Below are 26,262 nucleotides of genomic sequence, written 5' to 3'. Positions count from 1 at the left end.
GTACATCGAAGATATTGAGTGCAAGTCGGAACACTCCTTTGTAAAGGTGTCCCTGATCTTCCAGTCGTCCGAAGAAGGGTCTCGACCTGAAATGTCACCCATTCCTTCTATCCCTTTAGCCATCCGGCTATTAAACACTACAACCTCAAATAAGCTCTGAACTACATAGACTATTAATGTTATTATTGCACTATTATTGTTGCAGCACTTCTCATTTAGAAGGATGAGAGGATATCTTATTGAAACATATAAGATTATTAAGGAATTGACACGCTAGAGGCAGGAAACATGTTCCCCATGTTCACCAAGGGCCACAGTTTAAAAATAAGGGGAAGCCCATTTAGAAAGGAGATGAGGAAAAATTAACCAAGAGAATTGTGAATCTGTGGAATTCTCTGCCACAGAAGGCAGTGGAGGCCAATTCTCTGAATGCTTTCAAGAGAGAATTGGATAGAGCTCTTAAAGATAGCGGAGTCAAGGGATATGGGTTGAAGGAAGGAACGGGGTAGTGATTGGGGATGATCAGCCATGATCACAGTGAATGGCAGTGCTGGCTCGAATGACCGAAGGTACTGGTTTCCAGAGGACTAGTATAGACATTGTGGGCCCAATGGATTCTTGGGCTGGCAGCCAACAGTTGCAACGATTTTAAAAGCCAAGGCAAACAATTTGGCTGCAGCCACCTGACAACCAAAAATTCATTTTGTGAACACAAACTTTTTAAATAGGCGAGGCATACAATTGGGCAGCAGCCACCTGACAACCAAAATTCATTTTGTGAACACAAACTTTTTTAAAAGGCGAGGCAAACAATTGGGCAGCAGACACCTGACAACCAAAATTCATTTTGTGAACTCAAACTTTTTAAAAAGGCGAGGCAAACAATTGGGCAGCAGCCACCTTACAGCCGCATCGAGGGGACTCACCGTGGAGTAGACGTGCGTTCAGTGTTATTTGCAGCTCAGAGAGCCGTGACCCTCTCGATTCCTGCGTCTGGCAGAGACTGAGTGAGGGACTACACTTCCGGGTTATATAGTCCCTCCCCCCTGCCGCCAGCGGGGACAGCAGACAGAATGGGGAATTTAAAAAAAAACATTAATATCTCTCTGATTTTTCATCAATGGGAAAAATCCTCCGGTCCCGGAAGGCGGAGGGGGGCTCTAAGCGAGGTGTCAAAAATGACAGCCATATGTGGCGGCATTCTCGCGGAAATCGCAGCACAGTGGGCCAAAAGAGGTCAAGATCAGACTTTTAGTAATATAGACAGTGTACTATGTTTACATATTCTGTTTGTCTGCTGCAAGTAAGAATTTACTTGTTCCATCTGGGTCATATGACAATAAAACACTCTTGACCCTTGACCCTTCTATCCAGAGATGCTGCCTGAGCCGCCGAGTTACTCTAGCATTTTGTGTCTATCTTCACTTTAATTTTCTATCCTTCCCTCACTTCTGTCTTTTGTAGCTGTTACCATCCTGAATGACTCTATGACTATTACGGAATGAATTTCAGGGTCAGAGTACAGCTCAGCAGTGCTGCTAAATTGGGTGTTGAGTCCCACTAATCCAGGTAAGAATTTCTCTATGCGTTAGGCAAAACCAGGCAGGGTAACATTAGTAGGAACTTAGCAAAATCCAAATGCTCCAAAGGTAGACAGGGTTTGAAGATCTTTCCCACCCTGTCAATAGGCACAAAAAGCCAGAGTAACTCAGCGTGACGGGCAGCATCACTGGAGAGAAGGAATGTGTGACGTATCGGGTCGAGGCCCTTCTTCAGACCACCCTGTCATTCCTTCATATCACCACTCCCGTCGGGCAGTAGATCCAGAAGCTTGAAAGGGCCCACCACCAGCGTTCAGAAGCAGCTTTTACCCCTCTGTTATCAGGCTTCTGAACAGTCCTATCATAAACAAAGGTATAAGCCGATCCTCCTCTATCTCATTGCGGATATTGGACTTTGTCTCTGGAACTGCTGCACTAGAATGCTGAGAACAATATTCTGCACTCTGTATCTTTCCCTTGGCTGGCCCTATTGTACTTGAGTTTGCCTTGATTGCATTTATGAATCGTGTTATCTGATTCGATTGGATTGCATGCAAAACAAAACTTTTCACTATCTCTCGCTACGAGCAACACTAAAAAACCCAAACCTAAACTGTAACAGTCCTGAGAGCTTTGGCCAGGTTAAGAAATTTAAAACGACGAAGAAAGAGTTAAAAGGCACCTTGATTGCGTTAGTTGCGATGATTTTTTGAGTCGGGGAATGCAGTGATATATTGGTATAATTTCCTCAAAGAAAAGTGTCGTTCTGTTGAATTATGCACATTTTTGATCATAGCAGGCATTCCATTCATTCATCTGCCTTCGAATGAGATGTTTTGTTACAAATCAGACTTAGTGAGATTAGAAATCAAGAGTTGATCAAGAGGATGCCGTGTTCTCTTTTACAGCACAAGAAGATGCAGCCAGGGCAACTCCCACCATCATTTCTGGAGGCACGGTGGCGCAGCGATAGAGTTGCTACCTTACAGCGCCAGGGACTCGCCTTCAAACCTGACTACGGGTGCTGATTGTACAGAGTTTGCATGTTCTTCCTGTGGTGAATCTGTAGAATTCTTTGCCACAAGAAGGCTGTGGAGACCAAGTCAGTTGACATTTTTAAGGCAGAGATAGATATATTCTTGATTAGTGCAGGTGTCGAGGCAACGTTCCATCTCTCTTCCAGAGAAGGATTCTGGTGGAAGCCTCTGATTAGTGGAAGAGGACCAGAGGAAGCAGCCGTTACAGGACTAGAGGAAGCAGCTGATTGGCTTTATTGTATTGGGACAAGGGGGAGTATGAGGACCAGGGCAGTTTACTGTTCTGGATGTCAGATGTGGGAGGTCATGGAGTCTGAGTGCCCTCCAGACGTCCACATCTGCGCCAGGTGCGTCGAGATGGGGCTCCTAAGGGACCGTGTTAGGAACCTGGAGCAGCAACTCGATGACCTCTGTCTGCTCAGGGAGAGCGAGGAGGTCATAGAAAGGAGTTACAGGGAGGTGGTCACTCCAAGACCACGGGAGACAGAAAACTGGGTCACAGTTAGGAAGGGCAATGGGCAGAGGCAGGGACTGGTGAGTACCCCAGTGGCTGTACACCTTGAAAATAAGTACTCATGTTTGAGTAAGGGTGGGGGAGACAGCCTACCTGGGGGCAGCGACAGCGGCCGGGCCTCTGGCACAAAGACCGGTCCTGTTGCTCAGAAGGGTAAGGAAAAGAAGAGGAGGGCAATTGTAATAGGGGACTCTATAGTCAGGGGGTCGGATAGGCGATTCGGTGGACGCAGACAGGAGACCCGGATGGTAGTTTGCCTCCCTGGTGCCAAGGTCAGGGATGTGTCTGAACGTGTCCAAGAAATCCTGAAATGGGAGGGAGAGGAGCCTGAGGTTGTGGTACATATAGGTACCCACGACATAGGTAAAAAAAGAGAAGAGGTCCTGAAAGAAGAATTTAGGGAGTTAGGTAGAGAGTTAAGGAGAAGGACTGCAAAGGTAACAATCTCAGGATTACTGCCTGTGTCACGCGACAGTGAGAGTAGGAATGGAGCGAGGTGGAGGATAAATGAGTGGATGAGGGACTGGTGCAGTGGGTATGGATTCAAGTTTCTGGATCATTGGGTCCTCTTTTGGGGAAGGTGCGACCTGTACAGAAAGGACGGGTTGCACTTGAACTCGAGGGGGACCAATATCCTGGCGGGGAGATTTGCAAAGGCTACTGGGGAGACTTTAAACTAGTATGGTTGGGGGGACGGACTCAAATTGGGAAAGCTAGCAGTCAGTGTGTAAGGCAGGAGGCAGAGAATGGTAGCACTCTGACCCAAAATGTAGGGGAGAGAGAAGAAAAAGAAAATAAACAGAGAATAAGAGATGGTGGGTTTCTTAAATGTGTATATTTTAATGCTAGGAGCATTGTAAGAAAGGTGGATGAACTTAGAGCCTGGATTGACACCTGGAAGTATGATGTTGTGGCGATCAGTGAAACATGGTTGCAGGAGGGCTGTGATTGGAAACTAAATATTCCAGGATTTCGTTGCTTCAGGTGTGATAGAATTGGAGGGGCAAGATGTGGAGGTGTTGCATTGCTTATCAGGGAAGATATTACAGCAGTGCTTTGGCAGGATAGATTAGAGGGCTCGTCTAGGGAGGCTATTTGGGTGGAACTGAGAAATGGGAAAGGGGTAGCAACACTTATAGGGGTGTATTATAGACCGCCAAATGGGGAGCGAGAATTGGAAGAGCAAATATGTAAGGAGATTGCAAATATTAGTAGTAAGCACAAGTAAGTGATTGTGGGAGATTTCAATTTTCCACACATAGACTGGGAAACACATTCTGTAAATGGACTGGATGGGTTGGAGTTTGTAAAATGTGTGCAGGATAGTTTTTTGCGGCAATACATAGAAGTACCTACTAGAGAAGGGGCGGTGCTGGACCTCCTGTTAGGAAATGAGACGGGTCAGGTGGCAGAGGTATGCGTTGGGGAACAGTTCGGGACCAGTGATCACAATACCATTAGTTTCAATATAATTATGGAGAGGGTCAGAACTGGACCTAGGGTTGAGATTTTTGATTGGAGAAAGGCTAACTTTGAGGAGATGCGAAAGGATTTTAAAGGAGTAAATTGGGACAGTTTGTTTTATGGGAAAGATGTGGAAGAGAAATGGAGGACATTTAAAGGTGAAAGTTTAAGAGTACAGAATCTTTATGTCCCTGTTCGGTTGAAAGGAAATAGTAAAAATTGGAAAGAGCCATGGTTTTCAAGGGAAATTGGACACTTGGTTTGGAAAAAGAGAGATCTACAATAATTATAGGCAGCATGGAGTAAATGAGGTGCTTGAGGAGTATAAAGAATGTAAAAAGAATCTTAAGAAAGAAATTAGAAAAGCTAAAAGAAGATATGAGGTTGCTTTGGCAAGTAAGGTGAAAGTAAATCCAAAGGGTTTCTACAGATATATTAATAGCAAAAGGATAACGAGGGATTAAGTTGGTCCATTAGAGAGTCAGAGTGGACAGCTATCTGCAGAGCCAAAAGAGATGGGGGAGATATTGAACAATTTATTTTCTTCGGTATTCACCAAGGAGAAGGATATTGAATTATGTGAGGTAAGGGAAACAAGTAGAGTAGCTATGGAAACTATGAGGATCAAAGAAGAGGAAGTACTGACACTTTTGAGAAATATAAAAGTGGATAAGTCTCCAGGTCCGGACAGGATATTCCCTAGGACATTGAGGGAAGTTAGTGTAGAAATAGCAGGGGCTATGACAGTAATATTTCAAATGTCATTAGAAACGGGAATAGTGCCGGAGGATTGGCGTACTGCGCATGTTGTTCCATTGTTTAAAAAGGGGTCTAAGAGTAAACCTAGCAATTATAGACCTGTTAGTTTGACGTCAGTGGTGGGCGAATTAATGGAAAGGATACTTAGAGATAATATATATAAGCATCTGGATAAACAGGGTCTGATTAGGAACAGTCAACATGGATTTGTGCCTGGAAGGTCATGTTTGACTAATCTTCTTGAATTTTTTGAAGAGGTTACTCGGGAAATTGATGAGGGTAAAGCAGTGGATGTTGTATATATGGACTTCAGTAAGGCCTTTGACAAGGTTCCTCACGGAAGGTTGGTTAAGAAGGTTCAATGGTTGGGTATTAATGGTGGAGTAGCAAGATGGATTCAACAGTGGCTGAATGGGAGATGCCAGAGAGTAATGGTGGATGGTTATTTGTCAGGTTGGAGGCCAGTGACTAGTGGGGTGCCACAGGGATCTGTGTTGGGTCCACTGTTGTTTGTCATGTACATCAATTATCTGGATGATGGTGTGGTAAATTGGATTAGTAAGTATGCAGATGATACTAAGATAGGTGGGGTTGTGGATAATTAAGTAGATTTTCAAAGTCTACAGAGAGATTTATGCCAGTTGGAAGAGTGGGCTGAAAGATGGCAGATGGAGTTTAATGCTGATAAGTGTGAGGTGCTACATCTTGGCAGGACAAATCAAAATAGGACGTACATGGTAAATGGCAATTGAAGAATGCAGGTGAACAGAGGGATCTTGGAATAACTGTGCACAGTTCCCTGAAAGTGGAATCTCGTGTAGATAGGGTGGTAAAGAAAGCTTTTGGTGTGCTGGCCTTTATAAATCAGAGCATTGAGTATAGAAGTTGGGATGTAATGTTAAAATTGTACAAGGCATTAGTGAGGCCAATTTTGGAGTATGGTGTACAACTTTGGTCGCCTAATTATAGGAAGGATGTCAACAAAATAGAGAGAGTACAGAGGAGATTTACTAGAATGTTGCCTGGGTTTCAGCAACTAAGTGACAGAGAAAGGTTGAACAAGTTAGGGCTTTATTCTTTGGAGCGCAGAAGGTTAAGGGGGGACTTGATAGAGGTCTTTAAAATGATGAGAGGGATAGACAGAGTTGACGTGGATAAGTTTTTCCCACTGAGAGTAGGAAGATTCAAACAAGGGGACATGACTTGAGAATTAAGGGACAGAAGTTTAGGGGTAACATGAGGGGGAACTTCTTTACTCAGAGAGCAGTGGCTGTGTGGAATGAGCTTCCAGTGAAGGTGGTGGAGGCAGGTTCGTTTTTATCATTTAAAAATAAATTGGATAGTTATATGGACGGGAAAGGAATGGACGGTTATGGTCTGAAAGCAGGTATATGGGACTAGGGGAGAATACGTGTTCGGCACGGACTAGAAGGGTCAAGATGGCCTGTTTCCGTGCTGTAATTGTTATATGGTTATATGGTTATGGGGAGAAGGCAGGAGAATGGAGTTAGGAGGGAGAGATAGATCAGCCATGATTGAATGTCGTTGACTTGATGGGCTGAATGGCCTAATTCTACTCCTATTCCTTCTGACCTTATGACCATGTGTTGTTTTCACTGGGTACTCCGGTCTCTTCTCTCATTACAAAGACGTGCAGGATTTTAGGTTATTTGGCTTCCGTGAATTGCCCCTAGTGTGCAGGATGTGAAACTGGGATTACATAGAAGTAGTGTACGGATGATCATTGGCCGGCTGGGACTTGGACCGAAGGGCCTGTTTCCACGCCGTATATCTCTAAACTAAACTAAACTAAAATCTCATATCTAATCTTACATTCAAAAATTCTTGTAATTCCTGGAACAATCGTCATGTGTTTGGAATTATTTTTTGGATGTATATTTAATATGTCAATATCATAGTTCACTGTTTTTGAATCCACTTCATATTGTCGTAGTAGTTTAGTTTAGAGATACAGTGCGGTACAGGCCCTTCGGCCCACTGAGTCCGTGCTGACCAGCGATCCTTGTACACTCACACTATCTACACACTAGGGACAATTAACTTTTTTTTAACCAAAGCCTGATAATTTACAAACCTGTAAGTCTTTGGAGTGTGGGAGGAAACTGGAGCACCTGGAGAAAACCCACATGGTCACAATAGACAATAGACAATAGGTGCAGGAGTAGGCCATTCGGCCCTTCGAGCCAGCACCGCCATTCACTGTAATCATGGCTGATCATCCCCAATCAGTACCCCGTTCCTGCCTTCTCCCCATATCCCTTGACTCTGCTATTTTTAAGAGCCCTATCTAGCTCTCTCTTGAAAGCATCCAGAGAACCTGCCTCCACCGAGGCAGAGAATTCCACAGACACACAACTCTCTGAGAAAACAGTGTCACAGTGACAACGTACAAACTCTGTATAGACAGGCTTCTGCCAATGTACTATTCATGCTTGGTTGTAAACTGAATTAACAGAAATGCAGTGACTTTCATTAAACTATGACCTTCCACTTGTGGTCCCCTAGATCACAATATTAAACAAGTACTTTCAGAGGCATGAGGCTGCAGATGCCAGAATCTGGAGCAAAAAAACAGAACTGCTAGATGAAATCAGCGGGTCAGGCAGCATCTTGTGGAAGCAGAGGGATAATCAATGATTCAGGCTGAGATCCCTGCAGGCAGATCTGGGCCCGAAATGTCGACTGTCCCTTTGTCTCTACAGATTTTGAGTAAGTGGTTCTGTACTGTAATTAAATACTTTGACCACTTTGTCTTTTTAATGTAAGACCTCACTCCAGCAGTGAGTTACTCCGGCATTCTGCATCTATCTTCTTCGGTAAGAACCGGCATCTGTAGATTAGTTTAGATTAGTTTAGAGATACAGCGCGGAAACAGGCCCTTCGGCCCACCGAGTCCGTGCCGACCAGCAATTCCCGCACACTAGTAATATCCTACGCACGCTAGGGACAATTTACAAATTTACCCAGCCAATTAACCTACTAACCTGTACGTCTTTGGAGTGTGGGAGGAAACCGGAGCTCACGGAGAAAACCCACGCAGGTTACGGGGAGAACGTACAAACCCCGTACAGGCAGCAACTCTACCGCTGCGCCACCATGCCGCCCTAAGTTCCTTCCCACTACCTCACTATGGTTTGATGCCTTGCATTTATCTTTAGTCCTGCTTCAGCAATGATGTTTTTGTACTTGTGCTTAATATGGGCTGATAACACTTTTGGCCAATGGATTTGTGCCCTAATGTGCTGATAGCCAAAAAATAGAGCTATCTTATTTCAGATTGACATGATTAAGGTATTTTCAGACCTCACCAAAAAAATGCTGTTGTTTAAATGATCTTGCGCTGAGCTTGAAACTTTTTGTTATTTTTCATGAAGCAGTTTATGAAGTGATTTGCCAGAATAGGAGGGTTTGAAAGCAAATGTTCGTCAGGCCTGTGAGTGTTGATGTAAAGTGAACCTTCCTGCGATTGATCTGGTTTGTAACTGGGATTAAGTTTCAATGAGTTTGTAACTGCACACTGGGCGACTACGGCGCACTAACAGGCTCCTTGTCTCTTTCCTGCAGAAGCCAAGAAGCATTCCGGCTGCTGAAACAACAGACAAATGCCAGCTCTGGGTGTGAGTGGAAATATCGGCGTTAATCCTGACTCTGAACAGGGAGAGTGTTTGCTCGCTGGCTGTTTCTTCGGCGGTCATGGATTGAGCAAGTGAGTTGAAGCCAGGCCAGGTCGGGTGCATGTGGAAACTCTCTGCTTCTTCCGACTGCAGGGCTTCAATCATTTATTTGAGAGAATCCACACTCCGGGGCCGACGGCTGTAACCTGATCTGGCCCCTCGTGACTCAGCCTGGATTCGGTGTGTGATTTGTCGGCCGGAGAAGCTGGGTCCTCCCCCCCAATGATGTGTGCTCACGACCGTTGCTAATGCTGCACAGTGATTTGACAGCGGAACTGGCACAGAGCCGCCTGTGTTGCATACATCTCTGGATTCAGCAGTAAATTAAACGGGGGGAAGAAGCGGCTTGTTGAAGGGCAGGCGACTGCGGTGGAGGAAGAGGGAAACGAGGAGAGAAGGAGACTTGAGGAAGCTTGCTATGTCCTGTGGTTAGCCGATGCGTGAGCCAGCCGCCTGGGTAACTATCGGTCAGTAGTTTGTTCCGGTTTGAAAGCATCTCGAGCAGGGGGGGGGAGACAGGAGACAAATGGGACTGTTGAACCTCGAGCTACGCGGGGAGAGCTGCTACCAACTGCTACGCGGGGAGTGAATGATCCTTTCAGCCCACCGCTGCTCATGTCTGACTGATGATGGGGGGGAATCTAGGATGCCACCGCTCCATTCCCCAAGATCCCCTGGAGACCGGGCAGAATCGCAAGTTCAGCGCGGCGTGCAACTTCAGCCACATCCTGGTGAACCAGGAGCGTCTCAACATCAACACTGCCACCGAGGAGGAGCTGATGACCCTACCCGGGGTCAACCGAATGGTGGCACAGAATATTGTGGCGTACCGGGAGTGCATCGGGGGCTTCAAGAAGGTGGAGGACCTGGCGCTGGTGAGCGGGGTGGGCGCCGCCAGATTGGCACAGGTCAAGCTGGAGATCTGCGTGGCCAGCAGTAAGAGCGTTGGCTCAGCCCAGCATTCGCCCGGCTCCACGCGCAGGGACCCTTACTCAGAGACCCTCTGGTCCGCCAGCCGGGTCAACGTCAACCTGGCCAGCGCGGCACAGCTGGCCGGCCTGCGCGGCGTGACGGACGAGATCGCCCGCGGCATCGTCAGCTACCGCAAGGAGCGCGGGCCGTTCGAGACGGTCGACGACCTGGCCAAGGTGGCCTCTGTCGGCTGGTCGCTCCTCGAACGGCTCAGGCCGCGCGTCTCCGTCGGCCTGTCGCGGCCCGCCTCCACCCACACGGCTAATGGCGGCATCGACTTCGCCGCAAAGCCTCGGCCCAGCCCCACCTCGCTCAGCCTGCAGAGCGAGGACCTGGACCTCCCGCCTGGTGGACCCACTCAGATCATCTCCACCCGCCCCAACGTGGAGGTCTTCAACGGCCTGAGGGACGGCGAGCGTGTCCTTAGGGTGGCCAGCTGGAACCTCCAGAACTGCTCAGCTGAAAAGGCCACTAACCCAGGAGTGAGGGAGGTTGTGTGTATGACTCTTCTGGAGAACGGGTGAGTCCCATTTTCAAGATCTCTGGTTATAGTTTTATTAAGTTTCAGTTTATAGATCGAGCATGGAAACAGGCCCACACCGAGTCCGTGCCGACCAGCGATCCCCACACAGTAACACTATCCGACAAACACCAGGGACAATTTACATGTATACCAAGCCAATTAACCTGCAAACCTGTACGTCTGTGGAGTGTGGGAGGAAACCGCCTCTCCCAGAGAAAACCCGCGCAGGTCACGGGGTGAACGTACAACTCCGTACAGACAGCACTCGTAGTCGGGATCGAACCCGGTTCTCTGGCGCTGTGAGGCAGCAACTCTACCTCTGCGCCACCGTGCCGCCCTGGTAGTTGTTTGAATGTTGGTTTTAAAAGGGTGGTGGCACGATGGCGCAGTGGTAGAGTTGCTGCCTGACAGCGTCGGAGACCCGGGTTCGATCCTGACCACAGGTGTTTCTGTGCGGAGTTTGTACGTTCTCCCCGTGAGGGTTTTCTCCTCCCACATTCCAAAGACGTGCGGGTTTGTAGGTTAATTGGCTTCTGTAAATAGTCCCCCGTGTGTAGGATAGAGCTAGTGTACGGGTGATGGGTGGTCGGCATGGACTCGGTGGGCCAAAGGACCTGTTTCCATGCTGTATCTCTAATACAGTTATTTTATCAAATATTCCTAACCTTTGTAGCTTAGGTTCCTTCCACCTTTTAGCTTTAGTATTTTTTATTTCCTTGAATTCCTCAAAGCTCTCTGGCTAGTCATATGCTTGTGATTTTAATGAGCCCGCTTTCCATTGGCAGCCTTCCAGTAACAGTCCTTCAGTGTAGTTCACCACTTTTATATTTTACTGATGCCGTTTTAACGTTGAAATGCTGCTACAGGAGGTGTTGTTGGTGAGGGCTTCTCACCAACAACAGTCCTCTGAAAAACACTATTGCAGGTCTGCATGTCACTGCTGCGGAAACGCATTGGAGAGTACAATCTGCAATGTTGTGCTCTGCTTGCCTAATCTAGTTTGGTATTGAAATTAATATTTCATAAAGTGGACGTGCTGTCGTAAAGCCTTTGTTGAAACGTGGAACTGCAGGTGCTGGCTTACTAAGAAAAGACACAAAATGCTGGAGTAACTCAGCGGGTCACGCAGCATCCCTAGAGAAAAGGAGTGGGTGACCTTTCGGGTCGAGACTGAGAGTCAGGGGAGAGGGAAACTAGAGGCATGGGTACGGGTATAAAGGGGAAACTAGGTACGGGTATACTAGAGGAAAGGGTACGGAATAAAAATCAGAGCTGGCACCGATGGCCAAGGAGCCCACAATAGGCCATTGTAGGTTTATTGGAGGAGGTGATAACAAGGGGATACGAACAGTGAAACCAGCAGGACGACTAGGGAGGGGGAGGGACGGAGAGAGTGGGAATGCAAGGGCTACTTGAAATTAGTTTTGGGTTAGTACCCTTCTCCTGACTGATCGCTGGGGTGGAAGGAATGAAAGCAAGCAGAGTGGAGGGCAGGACACAGCATGGCACCTCCAGCCTTCGTGACTCCTTTCATAAGAGATAGGACCAGAATTAGGCCACTCGGCCCATCAAGTCTACTCCGCCATTCAATCATGGCTGCTCTATCTTTCCCTCCTAACCCCATTCTCCAGCTTTCTCCCCATAACCCTTGACTCCCGTACTAACCAAGCACCTATCTATCTCTGCCTTGAAAATATTAATTGACTTGGCCTCCACAGCCTTCTGTGGCAATGAGTTCCACAGATTCACCACCCTCTGACCAAAGAGATTCTTCCTCGTCTCCTTCCGAAAGGAATGTCCTTTAATTCTATGGCCTCTGGTTCTCGACTCTCCCTCTAGTGGAAACATAGAAACATAGAAACATAGAAAATAGGTGCAGGAGTAGGCCATTCAGCCCTTCGAGCCTGCACCGCCATTCAATATGATCATGACTGATCATTCAACTCAGTATCCCGTACCTGCCCTCTCTCCATACCCCCTGATCCCTTTAGCCACAAGGGCCACATCTAACTCCCTCCACATCCACTCTATCCAGGCCTGGCCAAATGAAAGTATGGGGTCAGTCTTTTGGAAGAATGGCCCTTTCTCCATTGGGGGATGAGAGGGGTGGGGTGGGCTTTGTGGGGGGTGGGTTAGATGTGGGTGGGGGGGGGGGGGGTGGGTGTGTGAGTGTAATTTCCTCAAGTAAAAGGCTCTACATTTTTTGTTTTATTCCTCTGCGGCCTTCCATTTCCAAAGAACATTCGGCGTGAACTTAGTATCAGCTAAAGGTTTCGCCAGATGTGCCGTTTTTGATCATAAATGTGATTCGTTTCTTTGATTACATTCCTGATGTAGAGCATAGTTTTGGGCCACGGTAACTGGTGAGTACAGTACACCACATCTGCATGCACCACCTTTCAGTCAGATCTCAGTGACCTGAATCTTAAAAACATCTGCCCAGCTTCTGCAACCCTTGAAAATCTGCCATTCTCAGTTGCAAACTCTTCATTTGATATACCCGCACCAACTTGTTGGGACACTGGGGTTTTGGGCTTTTTATGCAGTTTCCTGGTGTATCCACGTCTAATTGTAAGGTTAAGAACTGTGTTCTAGCTTTGTCCGTTCAAATTTGGGGTATTTTAATCACTTCTTTTTTATTTAACCTCTTCATCTTCTTTTCTCAAGAGAACACACGTTTAGTCCCTGCAAGATAGACACAAAGTGCTGGAGTATCTCAGAAGGTCAGGCAGCGTCTCGGGAGAAACTAGAAATGTGACGCTTCGGATCGGAAACCTTCCTCAGATTGTCCCGACCTGAAACGTCACCTCTCCATTTTCTCCAGAGATGCTGCCTGACTTGCTGAGTTATTCCAACATTTTGTGTCTATATTTGGTATAAACCAGCATTAACGGTTCCTTTTTTAATTACATTTAGTCTCTGAACCTGTCGTTGTAATTTAACCCTTTTCAGTCTTGGTCTCATTCTGGTGAATCTGAACTGCCCCCCTACATAATAATCTCGACCTGTTTTCACCTCCTTCCTGGACTTTTTATTTAACACCACTGTGTAAATGGGCTTTAACTTGGTTTGATCCGGAGATTTTTTTGAAATGTTTGGATTGCAGGATGGTGTTGTAGCAAGCATTGGAATCGGAATATTGGAACATAGATTAGTCTTTCACACGCTAGACACTAAAAAGCTGGAGTAGCTCAGCGGGTCAGGCAGCATTCTCTGCAGAAAAGGACCTATGTGACATTTCTGGTCGAGGCCCTCCTTCTGAAGAAGGACCTCAACCTGAAACATCACCTATTCCTTTTCTCTAGAGATGCTGCCTGACCCGCTGAGTTACTCCAGCTTTTTTGTGTCTATCTTCGGTTTAAACCAGCATCTGCAGTTCCTCCCTACACATGTATAACACAGAAATAGGCCCTTCGGTCCAAACTGTCTGTGATAAACACGATGCCAAGATCTACTCTTATCTACCTGCACATAATCTGTATCCCTCCATTCCCTGCATAACCATGTGCCAATCTAAAACCCACTAGTACGCCACTATTGTATCTGCCTCCATCATCACCAATGGCAGCTGTGCCCTGATCTACAAAGGCAGATGTGCAATCGGCCTTCTTCACCGCTTGTCGACCCATGTTGCCACTTTCAGGTAGTTTTGGACTTGTACCCCAGGAGATCTCTGTTCATCAGCATTGCTTGGTGCTGTACCATTCATTGTTTATATGCCCAACCCCTAAATGAATCATCTCACGCTTGTGTGCTTTGGTTCATTGGCTGTAAATACAAAATGGAGTCTGCAGGATCGGGGTGGGAAAGAGCTGTCTGGCTGATGGTCAAAAATGATCCAATGTGGTATTGAAATTATTTTCTAATGTTGTATCTTGTGTTAGGAAGGAACCGCAGATGCTGCTTTACACAGAAAACAGACACAATATGCTGGAGTAACTCAGCGGGACAGGCAGCATCTCTGGAGAGAAGGAATGGGTGACATTTCGGGTCAAGACCTTTCTTCCGACTGAGAGTCAGGGGAGAGGGAGATGAGAGAAATGGAAGGTTTCCAGTCTACCTCTCCCCTGACTCTCAGTCTGAGGAAGGGTCTCAACCCGAAACGTCACCCATTCCTTCTCTCTAGAGATGCTGCCTGTCCCGCTGAGTTCAGTGTCTATCTTTGTTGTATCTTGTGTCTGAGCCACCATCAATTGAATGTCAGGAGGTAATATGTTGAAGTAATCAGTATTTACAAAGCATTTGAGAAACAGAGAGAGCAGAGGCAAGGACTGTGTGCAAGCATTAATTCAATTGCTTGGGTTAATGAAGCTCATTGCGAAAATAATTTGACTTTGAGACACAGTGATAAAAACAATAACATGAATACTGCACCTTTGTATACTCTAGGGATGGTTTCTCCAGGTATTGCGTGTGTGTGGGCGTGTGTGTGTGTGTGTGTGTGTGTGTGTGTGTGTGCATACACACCAAAGCTGCTGCACAGAGTTTGTTTAGCTTTTTGGGAAGATGGAGTTCGAGCTAGAGAAAGTGTTGCCAATGCCTAGATTCTGCATGTTTTCAGCATTGTGCAAGTCCTTTCTTGGCTTTTAGGTTGTGGGAAAAAAAACCCGTTTGAACTGTGAATGATGCAATGTTTTATGATTTGGATTATATAAAGTACTTCCCCACCCAGACATTGGAATCCTACTCCGCTGGAGTTGCCCAGTCCGGTGTCCTCTTTAAGGGCCTGTCCCACTTGGGCAACATTTGGGCGACTGCGGAGCATCAGTGACTGACGGCCATAAAACCGTCAAGTTGCACGACATACACGCTGACGTATGCTGTCCTGCGGGTGATGCCCGGTTAGGGTCGAGGCTGTAAAATATTCTTCCTTCAATGCATGGATTTGATTTTAAACATTAATATATTAAAATTAATACAATAAAATCAATTGTGCAAAAGAAAAGATGTCTGAGTCGTTCAATTTTATTTATAGATGTATTGGTTCACTTCCAGATCCAATCACTGCACCTTCCCTCACATCCCCTTCTTCCCCTCTCCCTCCCTTCTCCCATTCTCCCCCCCCCCACACAATTTCCCCAACGCCCCCCCATTTGTGGACTCAGCCTGCGACCAGCGATCCCCCGCACACTATCCCACAAACGCCAGGGACAATTTATATAAACCTGTGCGCCTTTGGAGTGCGGGAGGAAACTCAAACCCTAACCCTAGCCCCAGCCCTACCCTAACCCTAGCCTTAACCGTAACCGTAACCCTAACTCTAGGTTGCTAGGCTTGATATAAGCCTAGCAGTCTGCAGTCTTCTGCAATTGTATAGGGCTCAGGTGAGACCACATCTGGAGTATTATGTACAGTTTTGGTCTCCTAATTTGAGGAAGGACATCATTGTGATTGAGGCAGTGCAGCATAGGTTCAAGTTTGGGAGAGTAAGTCGGTAGTTGTGGGAGAGCATCTCTAAGCTTTGCACTCATGAATTTGAGGTAGGAAGATTATTAAGTAGAGGATATATATTTAAGGAAAATAGCACATCAATGTATTTTTGTGAGCTGTACTCCATTTTCATATAATGGTAAATAATCCATTTACCTACAAGATCTGCTTTCAATTGGATTTTGCAGATGTAAAAATGGATCTCCTCAAGGATTCCTCAAAGAACAAGGCAACATCTGTCATCCACATTCTGGCCTCATTAACTATTTTGTTGAAGGTGGTAAAGCAGATCTAGTAGCAGGTCTGACGAAGGGTCTCGCCCTGCGTGTACAGTGTACAGTTTTGGTCTCCTAATTTGAGGAAGGACATCCTTGTGATTGAGGCAGTGCAGCATAGGTTCACGAGATTGATCCCTGGGATGGCCGGACTGTCATATGAGGAAAGATTGAAAAGACTAGGCTTGTATTCACTGGAGTTTAGAAGGATTAGGGGGGATCTTATAGAAACATATAAAATTATAAAAGGACGGGACAAGCTAGATGCAGGAAAAATGTTCCCAATGTTGGGCGAGTCCAGAACGAGGGGCCACAGTCTTAGAATAAACGGGAGGTCATTTAAGACTGAGGTGAGAAAAAACGTTTTCACCCAGAGAGTTGTGAATTTGTGGAATTCCCTGCCACAGAGGGCAGTGGAGGCCAAGTCACTGGATGGATTTAAGAGAGAGTTAGATAGAGCTCTAGGGGCTAGTGCAATCAAGGGACATGGGGAGAAGGCAGGCACGGGTTATTGATCGGGGACGATCAGCCATGATCACAATGAATGGCGGTGCTGGCTCGAAGGGCCGAATGGCCTCCTCTTGCACCTATTTTATATGTTTCTATGTTTCTATGCGTATAAATTGTGGGGGAAGTGGGGGGGGGGGGCATTGGAGAATGGGAGATGGGAGGGGTGGGGGGGGAGGGGGAGTGGAGAAGGGGGAGAAGAGTGAAGCGGGGAGGAGGATGAGGGGGGAAGGTAAGAAGGGGGGAAGGTAAAAAGGGGGGAGAGGGGAGAGGAGAAGGATAAGCGGGAGTAGAGAAGGAGGGATGGGGGTGGGAGGAGGAAGAGGGGAGAGGGGAGTTCAGTCTACACTCACTGAATCCATCCCTGTGAAAGTTATAGAGATGGTGTTTGGATCTGGAAGCGGACCAATACATCTATAAATAAAACGGAACGACTCAGACATCTTTCCAGTGTGGAGTTTGCACGTTCTCCCCATGAACACATGGGTTTTCTCTGGGTGCTCCGGTTTCCTCCCACAGTCCAAAGATGTGCGGGTTTGTAGATTGATTGGCTTAGTGTGTGGGATGCAAATCTGGGATAATGTACAGGTGATCGTTGGTCAGCGCAGACTCGGTGGGCCGAAGGGCCTGTTTCCATGCTGTATCTCTAAACTAAACTAAAGTAACATTAAAAAAGGAAGTAAAGCTTAATTGTCATGTGTTTGAACATAAACTGTAATTGGTCAGATTGACAGAAAACTGCAATTTAGTTTAGAGATACAGCGCGCACACCGGACTTTCTGCCCACCGAGCCCGCACCAACCAGCGATCCCCGTACATTAACACAAACCTACACAAACTAGGGGCAATTTACACCTATACCAAGTATACAAACCCAAGCCAATTAACCTACATAGGTTAATAGGAGGAGATTCAACGTGATGGATGTTTGTGTAAATTGAATTGTGTGTGTGTGTCTTGTAGGAATTGTCTCTGTTTGTATGGCTGTGGAAACTAAGTTTCGTTTGAGCCTCACTGAGGTTCAAATGACATGTAATAAATATTCATATTCATTCATATTTATATTCATGCCTGTATGTCTGTGGAGTGTGGGAGGAAACGGAAGATCTCGGAGAAAACCCACGCGGTCACGAGGAGAACGTACAAGTTCCAGCACTTGTTTAGCCATGTATGTAGGCAATATTGAGCCAACGACATCTGGGATGGCTGTGTCCTGTCCATAGTTTGAACAATGTTAGAAATGCCGAAGAGATTCTGTACCTGGAGGTTTTGTCTGGCAGGCGTCCATGTCCCAGAACACAATTGGAATTCAGACGAATGGATCTGGGAACTGACCTGGGGAAAAAACAGGTGACTCCAAAGCCAGGTGGAATGCACTATAGATACTGATCCATGGGTCCTTGCACCCACAGATAGATGCAAAGGTGCCGTCTGTGGGCAGTTTGCACGCTCTCCATGTGACCACGTGGGTTTCCTCCGGCTGTTCCAATTTCCACCCACACCCCAAAGACATAGAAATATAGAAACATAGAAAATAGGTGCAGGAATAGGCCATTCGGCCCTTCAAGCCTGCACCGCCATTCAATATGATCATGGCTGATCATCCAACTCAGTATCCTGTACCTGCCTTCTCTCCATACCCCCTGATCCCTTTAGCCACAAGGGCCACATCTAACTCCCTCTTAAATATAACCAATGAACTGGCCTCAACTACCTTCGGTGGCAGAGAATTCCACAGATTCACCACTCTCTGTGTGAAAAATGTTTTTCTCATCTCGGTCCTAAAAGACTTCCCCCTTATCCTTAAACTGTGACCCCTTGTTCTGGACTTCCCCAACATCGGGAATAATCTTCCTGCATCTAGCCTGTCCAACCCCTTAAGAATTTTGTACGTTTCTATAAGATCCCCCCTCAATCTTCCCTCTAAAAGATCCCCCCTCAAGACGTGTGGGTTTGTAGGCCCTCTCTAGAATTGCCCCTAGAATGTAGGGAGCGGATGAGAAAATGGGACAACGTAGAACTAATGAGAATGGAACCCACACCATCCTGGCCACACACTCATCTCCCTGCTACCTTCAGGTAGAAGGTACAGGAGCCTGCAGACTGCAACAACCAGGTTCAGGAATAGCTACTTCCCCACTGCCATCAGGCTATTAAACCTGGCTCGGACAAAACTCTGATTATTAATAACCACTTTCTGTTATTTGCACTTTACCAGTTTATTTATTCATGTGTGTATATATTTATATCATGGTATATGGACACATTTATCTGTTTTGTAGTAAATGCCTACTATTTTCTGTGTGCTTAAACAAAGCAAGAATTTCATTGTCCTATACAGGGACACATGACAATAAACTCACTTGAACTTGAACTTGGATGATCGATGGTTGGATAGACTCGGCGGGCAGAAGCGCCTGTTTCCTTGCTGGATCACAAAAATAAACTAAACTAAACTAATTGGACCTCACTAGGAAAAAGGCCAAATAATTTAATTAATATAGGTTCAGGTTTATTATTGTCATGTGTATGGAACTTCAGAGAAAAAAAATTGTTTAGCATGCCATCCATCAGATAAGATAATTAATACATTAATAGGTGGGAAGGGGAGGGGATGGAGGGAGAAAGCAAGGGCCATCTGAAATTGGAGAAGTCAATGTTCATATCACCGGGGTGTAAACTACCCAAGCGAAATATGAGGTGCTGCTCCTCAAATTTGGGGAGGAACTCACTCTGGCAATGGAGGAGGCCCAGGACAGAAAAGTCGGATTTGGAAAGGGAGGGGGAGTTGAAGTGCTGAGCCACCGGGTGATCAGGTTGGTTATTTGGAACTGTGCGAAGGTGTTGGGCGAAGCGATCGCCAAGCCTGCCCTTGGTCTCACACGATGTAGAGCAGTTGACACCTAGAGCAGCGGATGCAATGGATGAGGTTGGAGGAGGTGCAGGTGAACCTCTGCCTCACCTGGAAAGACTGCTTGGGTCCTTGGATGGTGTTGAGGGGGGAGGTAAAGTGGCAAGTATAGCATTTCCTGCGGTTGCAAGGGAAAGTACCAGGGGATGGGCTGGTTTGGGTGGGAAGGAACGAATTGACCAAGGCATTATGGAGGGACTGGTCTCTGTGGAAAGCCGAAAGGGGAGGAGATGGGAAGATGAGGCCAGTGGTGGGATCCAGTTGGAGATGGCGAAAACGTCAGAGGATTATCTGTTGTATGTGACGGCTGGTGGGGTGGAAGGTGAGGACAAGGGGGACTCTGTCCTTGTTACGAGTGGGGGGATGGGAATTGAGAGCAGAGCTACAGGATATAGAGGAGACCCTGGTGAGAGCCTCATCTGTAGTCGAAGAGGGGAACCCCCGTTCCCTGAAGAATGAGGACATCTCCAATGCCCTGGTTTGGACCACCTCATCCTGGGTGCAGATCCAGCGTAGACGGAGGAATTCGGAGTAGGGGATGGAGTCCTTACAGGAAGCAGGGTGGGAAGACGTGTAGTCCAGATAGCCATGGGAGTCAGTGGTTTATAGTGGATGTCGGTCAGTAGTCTGTCACCTCTGATGGAGATAGTGAGGTCTAGAAACGGTAGGGAGATGTTGGAAATGGTCCAGGTGTATTTGAGTGTCGGATGGAAGTTAATGGTGAATACATTAATACAAACAAGTTAAACTCAAGTACATTAGGCAGACCAAAGGGTAAGATACAGAGGGCAGAATATAGTTCCCAGTATTGTGGCACATCAGTTCCAGAGATAAAGTCCAATGTCCACAATGAGGAGAGGTGAATCAGTGAGTACACTAACTTATGGAAGGACCGTTCAGAAGCAGGATAACAGAGAGGAAGATGCTGTTCCTAAGTCTGGTGATGTGCACTTTCAATTTTTTGTACCTTCTGACAGAGAGGAGCAGAGAGATGAAGGAATGACAAGGGGTGGGATAATGTAGAAAATTGGACGTGGGAGTGCGGGAAAAAGTGAGAGTCTAGGACCAGAGGTCATAGCTTCAGAATTAAAGGACGTTCCCATTAGGAAGGAGATGATGAGGAATTTCTTTCGTCAGAGGATCAGAGAGTGAATTTATTGCCACAGAAGGCTGTGGAGGCCAAGTCAATGGATATTTTTAAAGCAGAGATAGATAGATAGATAAATAGATAGATAGATAGGGGTTATGGGGAGAAGGCAGGAGAATGGGGTTAGGAGGGAAAGATAGATCAGCCATGATTGAATGGCAAAGTAGACTTAATGGTCCGAATGGCCTAATTCTGCTCCTATCACGTGAACTTATGAAAATAGTATTTGCACTAACTATAAACAGTACTTTTTATTGCATTGAACTTTTAGCCACAAACACAATGTTTGTGAAGCCCGGTTGGATGCAAGAAGCTACAGAATTGTAGGGATTTTAATTTTTGTATAGTTTAATGGAGAGGAATAGAATCTATCAATAAAAAGCTTCATGGCATTTTGCCACTATTTCTTCGTGTCGGCAGCATGGAGGAAATTATACTTCAGATACACAAAATCTTTGTCTGATCCTATTTGGCACGACATGTCCACCACCGATTTTCCGGCAACTGGTAGTCTGGCACCTCCTTTAATCCGGGTAAAATGACAACAGTGCACTTGATATCCCCCCCCCCCCCCCCCCCTGGAAGTCCTCCCGAAAATGTGTTGCCTAGGCTGGGTGAGGCGGCCGATCTCCACTTCATCGGGACTTCCGTGGCCGATCGTCGGGTCGAATTTCACCCCCTGCGGCCGTGGCTCTGGAAGTCCAGCCCAGTCGGAGCAAGCAGATGTGTTCCCAAATCCGACTTCCGAGGGCAACATTGCGGGCCCGGTATGTCGGCTCCCTGGCGACTTCGGAGGATCATTCCGGTACCGTTCAATTCCTCTTGGAGGCCGTGACCTCTGTCGGTCCGGCAAAACGGATAATCCAGCAAGGCTCTGGAACAAAAGGTGCGGAAAAATTGGCGGTGGACCTGTGCAACGTACATTTTGGGGGTAACTAGACCGACAATCGTTTTTCAGCGAAACCAAAATTCACCAAAATAATGCCAGGGCTTCACAGGTTAATTTGTGACTGAACCGATGTGGATTCCTATGGGCAGTGCATTGCAACACGGGTTATGATTATGCAAGGTATGAAAGGGAAGCAAGGCTATGGCCAGTCACCACTTTGGTTCTAATCCATTATTTAGTCAGATATTAGTTGATCCTTTAACTTGGCGTGACGCGCCCAGTTCACATCAACCGAGAACCCAGTGACCTTCCAAAATAAATACTGATGACTATACACTCTTGACATTGATGTGGTTCTGAGTTCACATACCTTGGCTCAACTGTCAGCAAAGATCTCTGCTTTACCCAGAGATCAGCATAAGCGTTGGGAAGTCAAAACCCACACCGAAAAGTCAAGAAACTCGAACAGTATCTATCGTGAAAGTGTGTAAAACATGAAATAAGTGTTTGAAACTCCACTGAATCTTGGAAGACTTCCAAAAAGTAGGGGTGATGTGATTGGAATGTTTAAAATGGTGGAAAAAATTGATCTGGTAACTGAGCAACTCTTTTCCACAGTCACAGAATTCAGAATGAAAGAACATTAAATTAGAGCAGCACGGTGGTGCAGCCTTACGGCGCCAGAGACCCGGGTTCAATCCCGACTACGGGTGCTGTCTGTACGGAGTTTGTACGTTCTTCCCATGACCTGCGTGGGATTTCTCCAAGACCTTAGGTTTCCTCCCACACTCCAAAGATGTACAGGTTTGTAGGATAATTGGCTTGGCATAAATGTATAAATGTAAATCGTCCCTAGTGTGTGTAGGATTGTGTTATGGTGCGGGGCTAGCTGTTCGGTGCAGACTCGGTGGGCCGAAGGGCCTTTTTCTGAGCTGTATCTCCAAACTAAACTGAATTAAACTAGAGCTAGGTCACCAGAAAGCATTTTATCCATACAAGGACTAATAGCAATATGGAATATTTGAACCAAAAAGCCTATTGGGCATCAACAACAAACTCTAATGTTTTGAAGGGCAATAGGTTTTAATTGATCACACGTCACATGTGTTATGTGTTTTCACACGCTCACATACACTCCCTACATACTAGAGGCAATTTACCGAGGCCAATTGACCTACAAAACCCAAACATCTTTGGGGTGTGGGAGGAAACCGGAGCACCAGGAGGAAACCCACGCGGTTAAAAGGCGAATGTGCAAACTCCACACGGACAGCATCGAACCCGAGTTTATGGAGCTTTGAGGCAACAGCTCCACCCGCTGCGCCACAGCGAAGCCCTTAATATGGAGGGATATGCATCAAAAGCAAGATTATCCAATCTAATTCTCTGACGAAACCGGTTGAAGACTCTGAATGGCTTACTCCTGTTTCTATAGATTTTTCACTATAGATTTTGAGACTGGAAAAATCTCTACACCATCCCGACCTCCACCACAAAGTCTCGATCTGTGGTTGCACAATGGTTTACCTAGAAGTCTAGAGTTCAGTCACAAGGGCAATTTTACTTTTGGCAACAAAGGTTATCATTGTTGCAAGGTGTTTTTCCCCTGACTATTTGCAGTGCTGCATCAAATCTGCTTAAAGTGAAGGAGCTGCGGAGGGATCTTTGGCAACAGGGGAACACTGGCCAAGGCCAATGTTTCATGATACAGCACATACATCATATGCCTATATGTTGGGTTGTTTGATGGACACGGCGTTGTGCTGATGTGGACTGAAATATGAAGCTTGTTACTTTAATAAACGACAGCAATTGAGCATCGATCCCAACACCATGCTGCTGACATTCACTTCTACGGATTTACTGAAATTTCATTGCTGTAACAGAATGTAGAACAGTCCAGCATGGAACGGGCCATTCGGCCCACAATGTTTGTGCTGAACATGATCCTAGGTTAAACTGATCAAATCTGCTTGTACACGATCCATATTCATCTATTCCCTGCACTTCCATGTGCCTATCCAAAAGCCTCTTAAATGCCACTCTCGTATCTGCCACCACCACCACCACCCCTGGCAGTGCGTTCCAGGCCCCCACCAATCTCTGCATAAAAAAACTTGCCCCGCACATTTCCATTAAACTTTCTCCCGCTCACCGTATAGCTATGCCTTGTAGGGTTTCCACTCTGAGGAGCTGGGTCCTTTTTGTCAAGGGCGGCTTGGTGGCGCAGCAGTAGAGTTGCTGCCTTACAGTGCTTGCAGCGCCAGAGACCCGGGTTCGATCCCAACAATGGGTGCTGTCCGTACGGAGTTTGTACGGTCTCCCCGTGACTGCGTGGGTTTTCTCCGAGATCTTCGGTTTCCTCCCGCACTCCAAAGACGTACAGGTTTGTAGGTTAATTGGCTTGGTATAATGGTAAATTGTCCCGAGTGTGTGTAGGATAGTGTTGATGTGCTGGGATCGCTGGGCGGCATGGACTCGGTGGGCCGAAGGGCCTGTTTCCGCGCTGTATCTATGAACTAAACCAAACTAAATTTTGTCTGTATATGAAATCTTCTTTTGTGTAAATTAGCTTATATATTTCTTGAGCTATGTTTACAAAGCGTTTCTGTCATTATAAAGTTATTCCGTACACGGGCAAGTTAAAAATCACACCAAATCAATGCAGACTTGCTCTTTTCTCCTTATTCAACTGAAAAGCAGCAGACACTTTTTTTAAAGCAAGTAGGAATAAATAGCTATTCCCTGAAATTACACTGATATTTTTTATTAGATAAACTAACTTCAGAGAGAAAGTGAGAAGTAGGAGCAAGCTGCCCTTACCATTCCCATACTGACCTTATCACTTATGAACTTATGACAAGTTGGACGGAAGGGCCAGTTACTGTGCAGTATGACTCTATGACTTAACATGCCTTGTGACACAACAGTAGCGTTACCTTCTTACAGCTCTGCTAATTTGATCCCAACTTCCAGTGTTGTTCTTGTGCGATTTCATGTGGTCTGGTCTACTCCCATGTTCCTAAGATGAGCTGGTATGTTAACTGTCATCTGTAAATTCATGTTCATACGTGCTAGGAGCAGAATTAGGCCATTCGGCCCAAGTCTACACCGCTATTCAATCATGGCCGCTCTATCGCTCCTTCCTAACCCCATTCTCCTGCCTTCTCCCCATAACCCCTGACACCCGTACTAATCAAGAATATATCTATCTCTGCCTTAAAAATATCCATCGACTTGGCATCCACAGCCTTGAATTCCACAGATTCACCACCCTCTGACTGAAGAAATGCTTCCTCGTCTCCTTCATAAAGGGACATCCTTTAATTCTGAGGCTCTGACATCTGGTTCTAGACCCTCCCAGAAGTGGAAACATCCTCTCCACATCCACTCTATCCAGGCCTTTCACTATTCAGTAAGTTTCAATGAGGACTCTGCTCATCCTGCCAAACTCCAGCGAGTAGAGGCCCAGCATCTGCAATTATTCCTGTTGTAGGTAAGTTACAAAAAAAATAATGACAAGGGAGTTGCTGGGCATGTGCGAGAGAATAAATGCTCGGGATACAGGGAAGCATGGAGAAAAGGAATGAGATTAATGGGATTACTCTGCTGGGAGCTGTTATGGACCCGATGGAGCAAATGGCCTCCTGTGTTATAAATAGGTCAAGTTGCACACAAAATGCTGGAGGACTCAGCTGGTCAGGCAGCATCTGGGGAGGGAATGGGCAAGTGATGTTTCGGCTCGGGGACCTCCTCCAGATTCCAGTCTGCAGCGTCTGCTGTTCCTTGTGTCTCTAAGTTACTATCTAATATCTGGTGTAGAATGAGAAGAAATGTCTGCCAATTAAATAATGGGAATGCGAAAGTTGTTATCCTTAGTTCAAGTTACAAAGTGGACGCAGACTCTCTAGGAATTGTTAGTTTGGATTTTTTGTTTTGTGTTTGCACCCTTGTTGACTCTTGGACTTCATGCCTGTGCCGTCAGGAGGACCATGAAACGATGCTTAATTCCCACCTTCTGCCAGGCTTATCTTCCGCTGAAATAGCTTCGAGCCTGGATCCTAAGACTCCAAAGAGCTTCTTACCTGTTCTCTTTGACTACTCTTCATAAACCCGAGGCCACCCTAAGCACTGCAGACACCCTAATGCCCTTGTGTGTTTGAACATAGAACTTGGAGCAGTACAGCACAGGGACAGTCCCTTCGGCCCACAATGTCCATGCCGAACACGATGACAAGAATTTGCTAACCCATGCTGATCCATTGTTAAAATGCTCATGCCTAGTGTTCTGATCCAACCAGATGTTCGCATCTTGTTGTATCTGGGTGGGTCGTCGACGGCCACACCGGGGTCGGCTGCCTGCCCCCTTTCCGGGCCTACGTCCGTGCCGACGTGTCCCTGGAGAGGGAACGCGCGGTGTATACGGGGACTCTGGAGGCCTTCCGTGAACGCTGGTTGCCGCGGGAGGCAGAGTGAATTACTGAGGATGACGTTATTTTTAAATTGATGACTTGTTTTGTATACTGCCACAAAGGCAGTTTTGATCGTTTTACCCTTTTGAATAAAAGTCATTGTATAATTTAAATTTTTTTTAAAAT

General features: G+C 46.4%; 1 protein-coding gene across 1 annotated transcript in view; it reads left to right on the top strand.

Moving 5' to 3' along the window:
- The first annotated feature begins 8,917 nt into the window (after window positions 1-8,917).
- The window catches only part of eepd1 (endonuclease/exonuclease/phosphatase family domain containing 1), a 95,690-nt gene continuing 78,345 nt past the window's right edge, over window positions 8,918-26,262 (top strand). The window contains exon 1 of the mRNA XM_033013440.1: window positions 8,918-10,502. Within this exon, the coding sequence (XP_032869331.1) occupies window positions 9,637-10,502 (866 nt within the window). The 5' untranslated portion in view covers window positions 8,918-9,636. The remainder of the gene's footprint in view (window positions 10,503-26,262) is intronic.

The sequence above is a fragment of the Amblyraja radiata genome, chromosome 2, assembly GCF_010909765.2.
Source record: "Amblyraja radiata isolate CabotCenter1 chromosome 2, sAmbRad1.1.pri, whole genome shotgun sequence".
Taxonomy (NCBI): domain Eukaryota; kingdom Metazoa; phylum Chordata; class Chondrichthyes; order Rajiformes; family Rajidae; genus Amblyraja; species Amblyraja radiata.
This window is presented reverse-complemented; position numbering and strand designations above follow the sequence as displayed.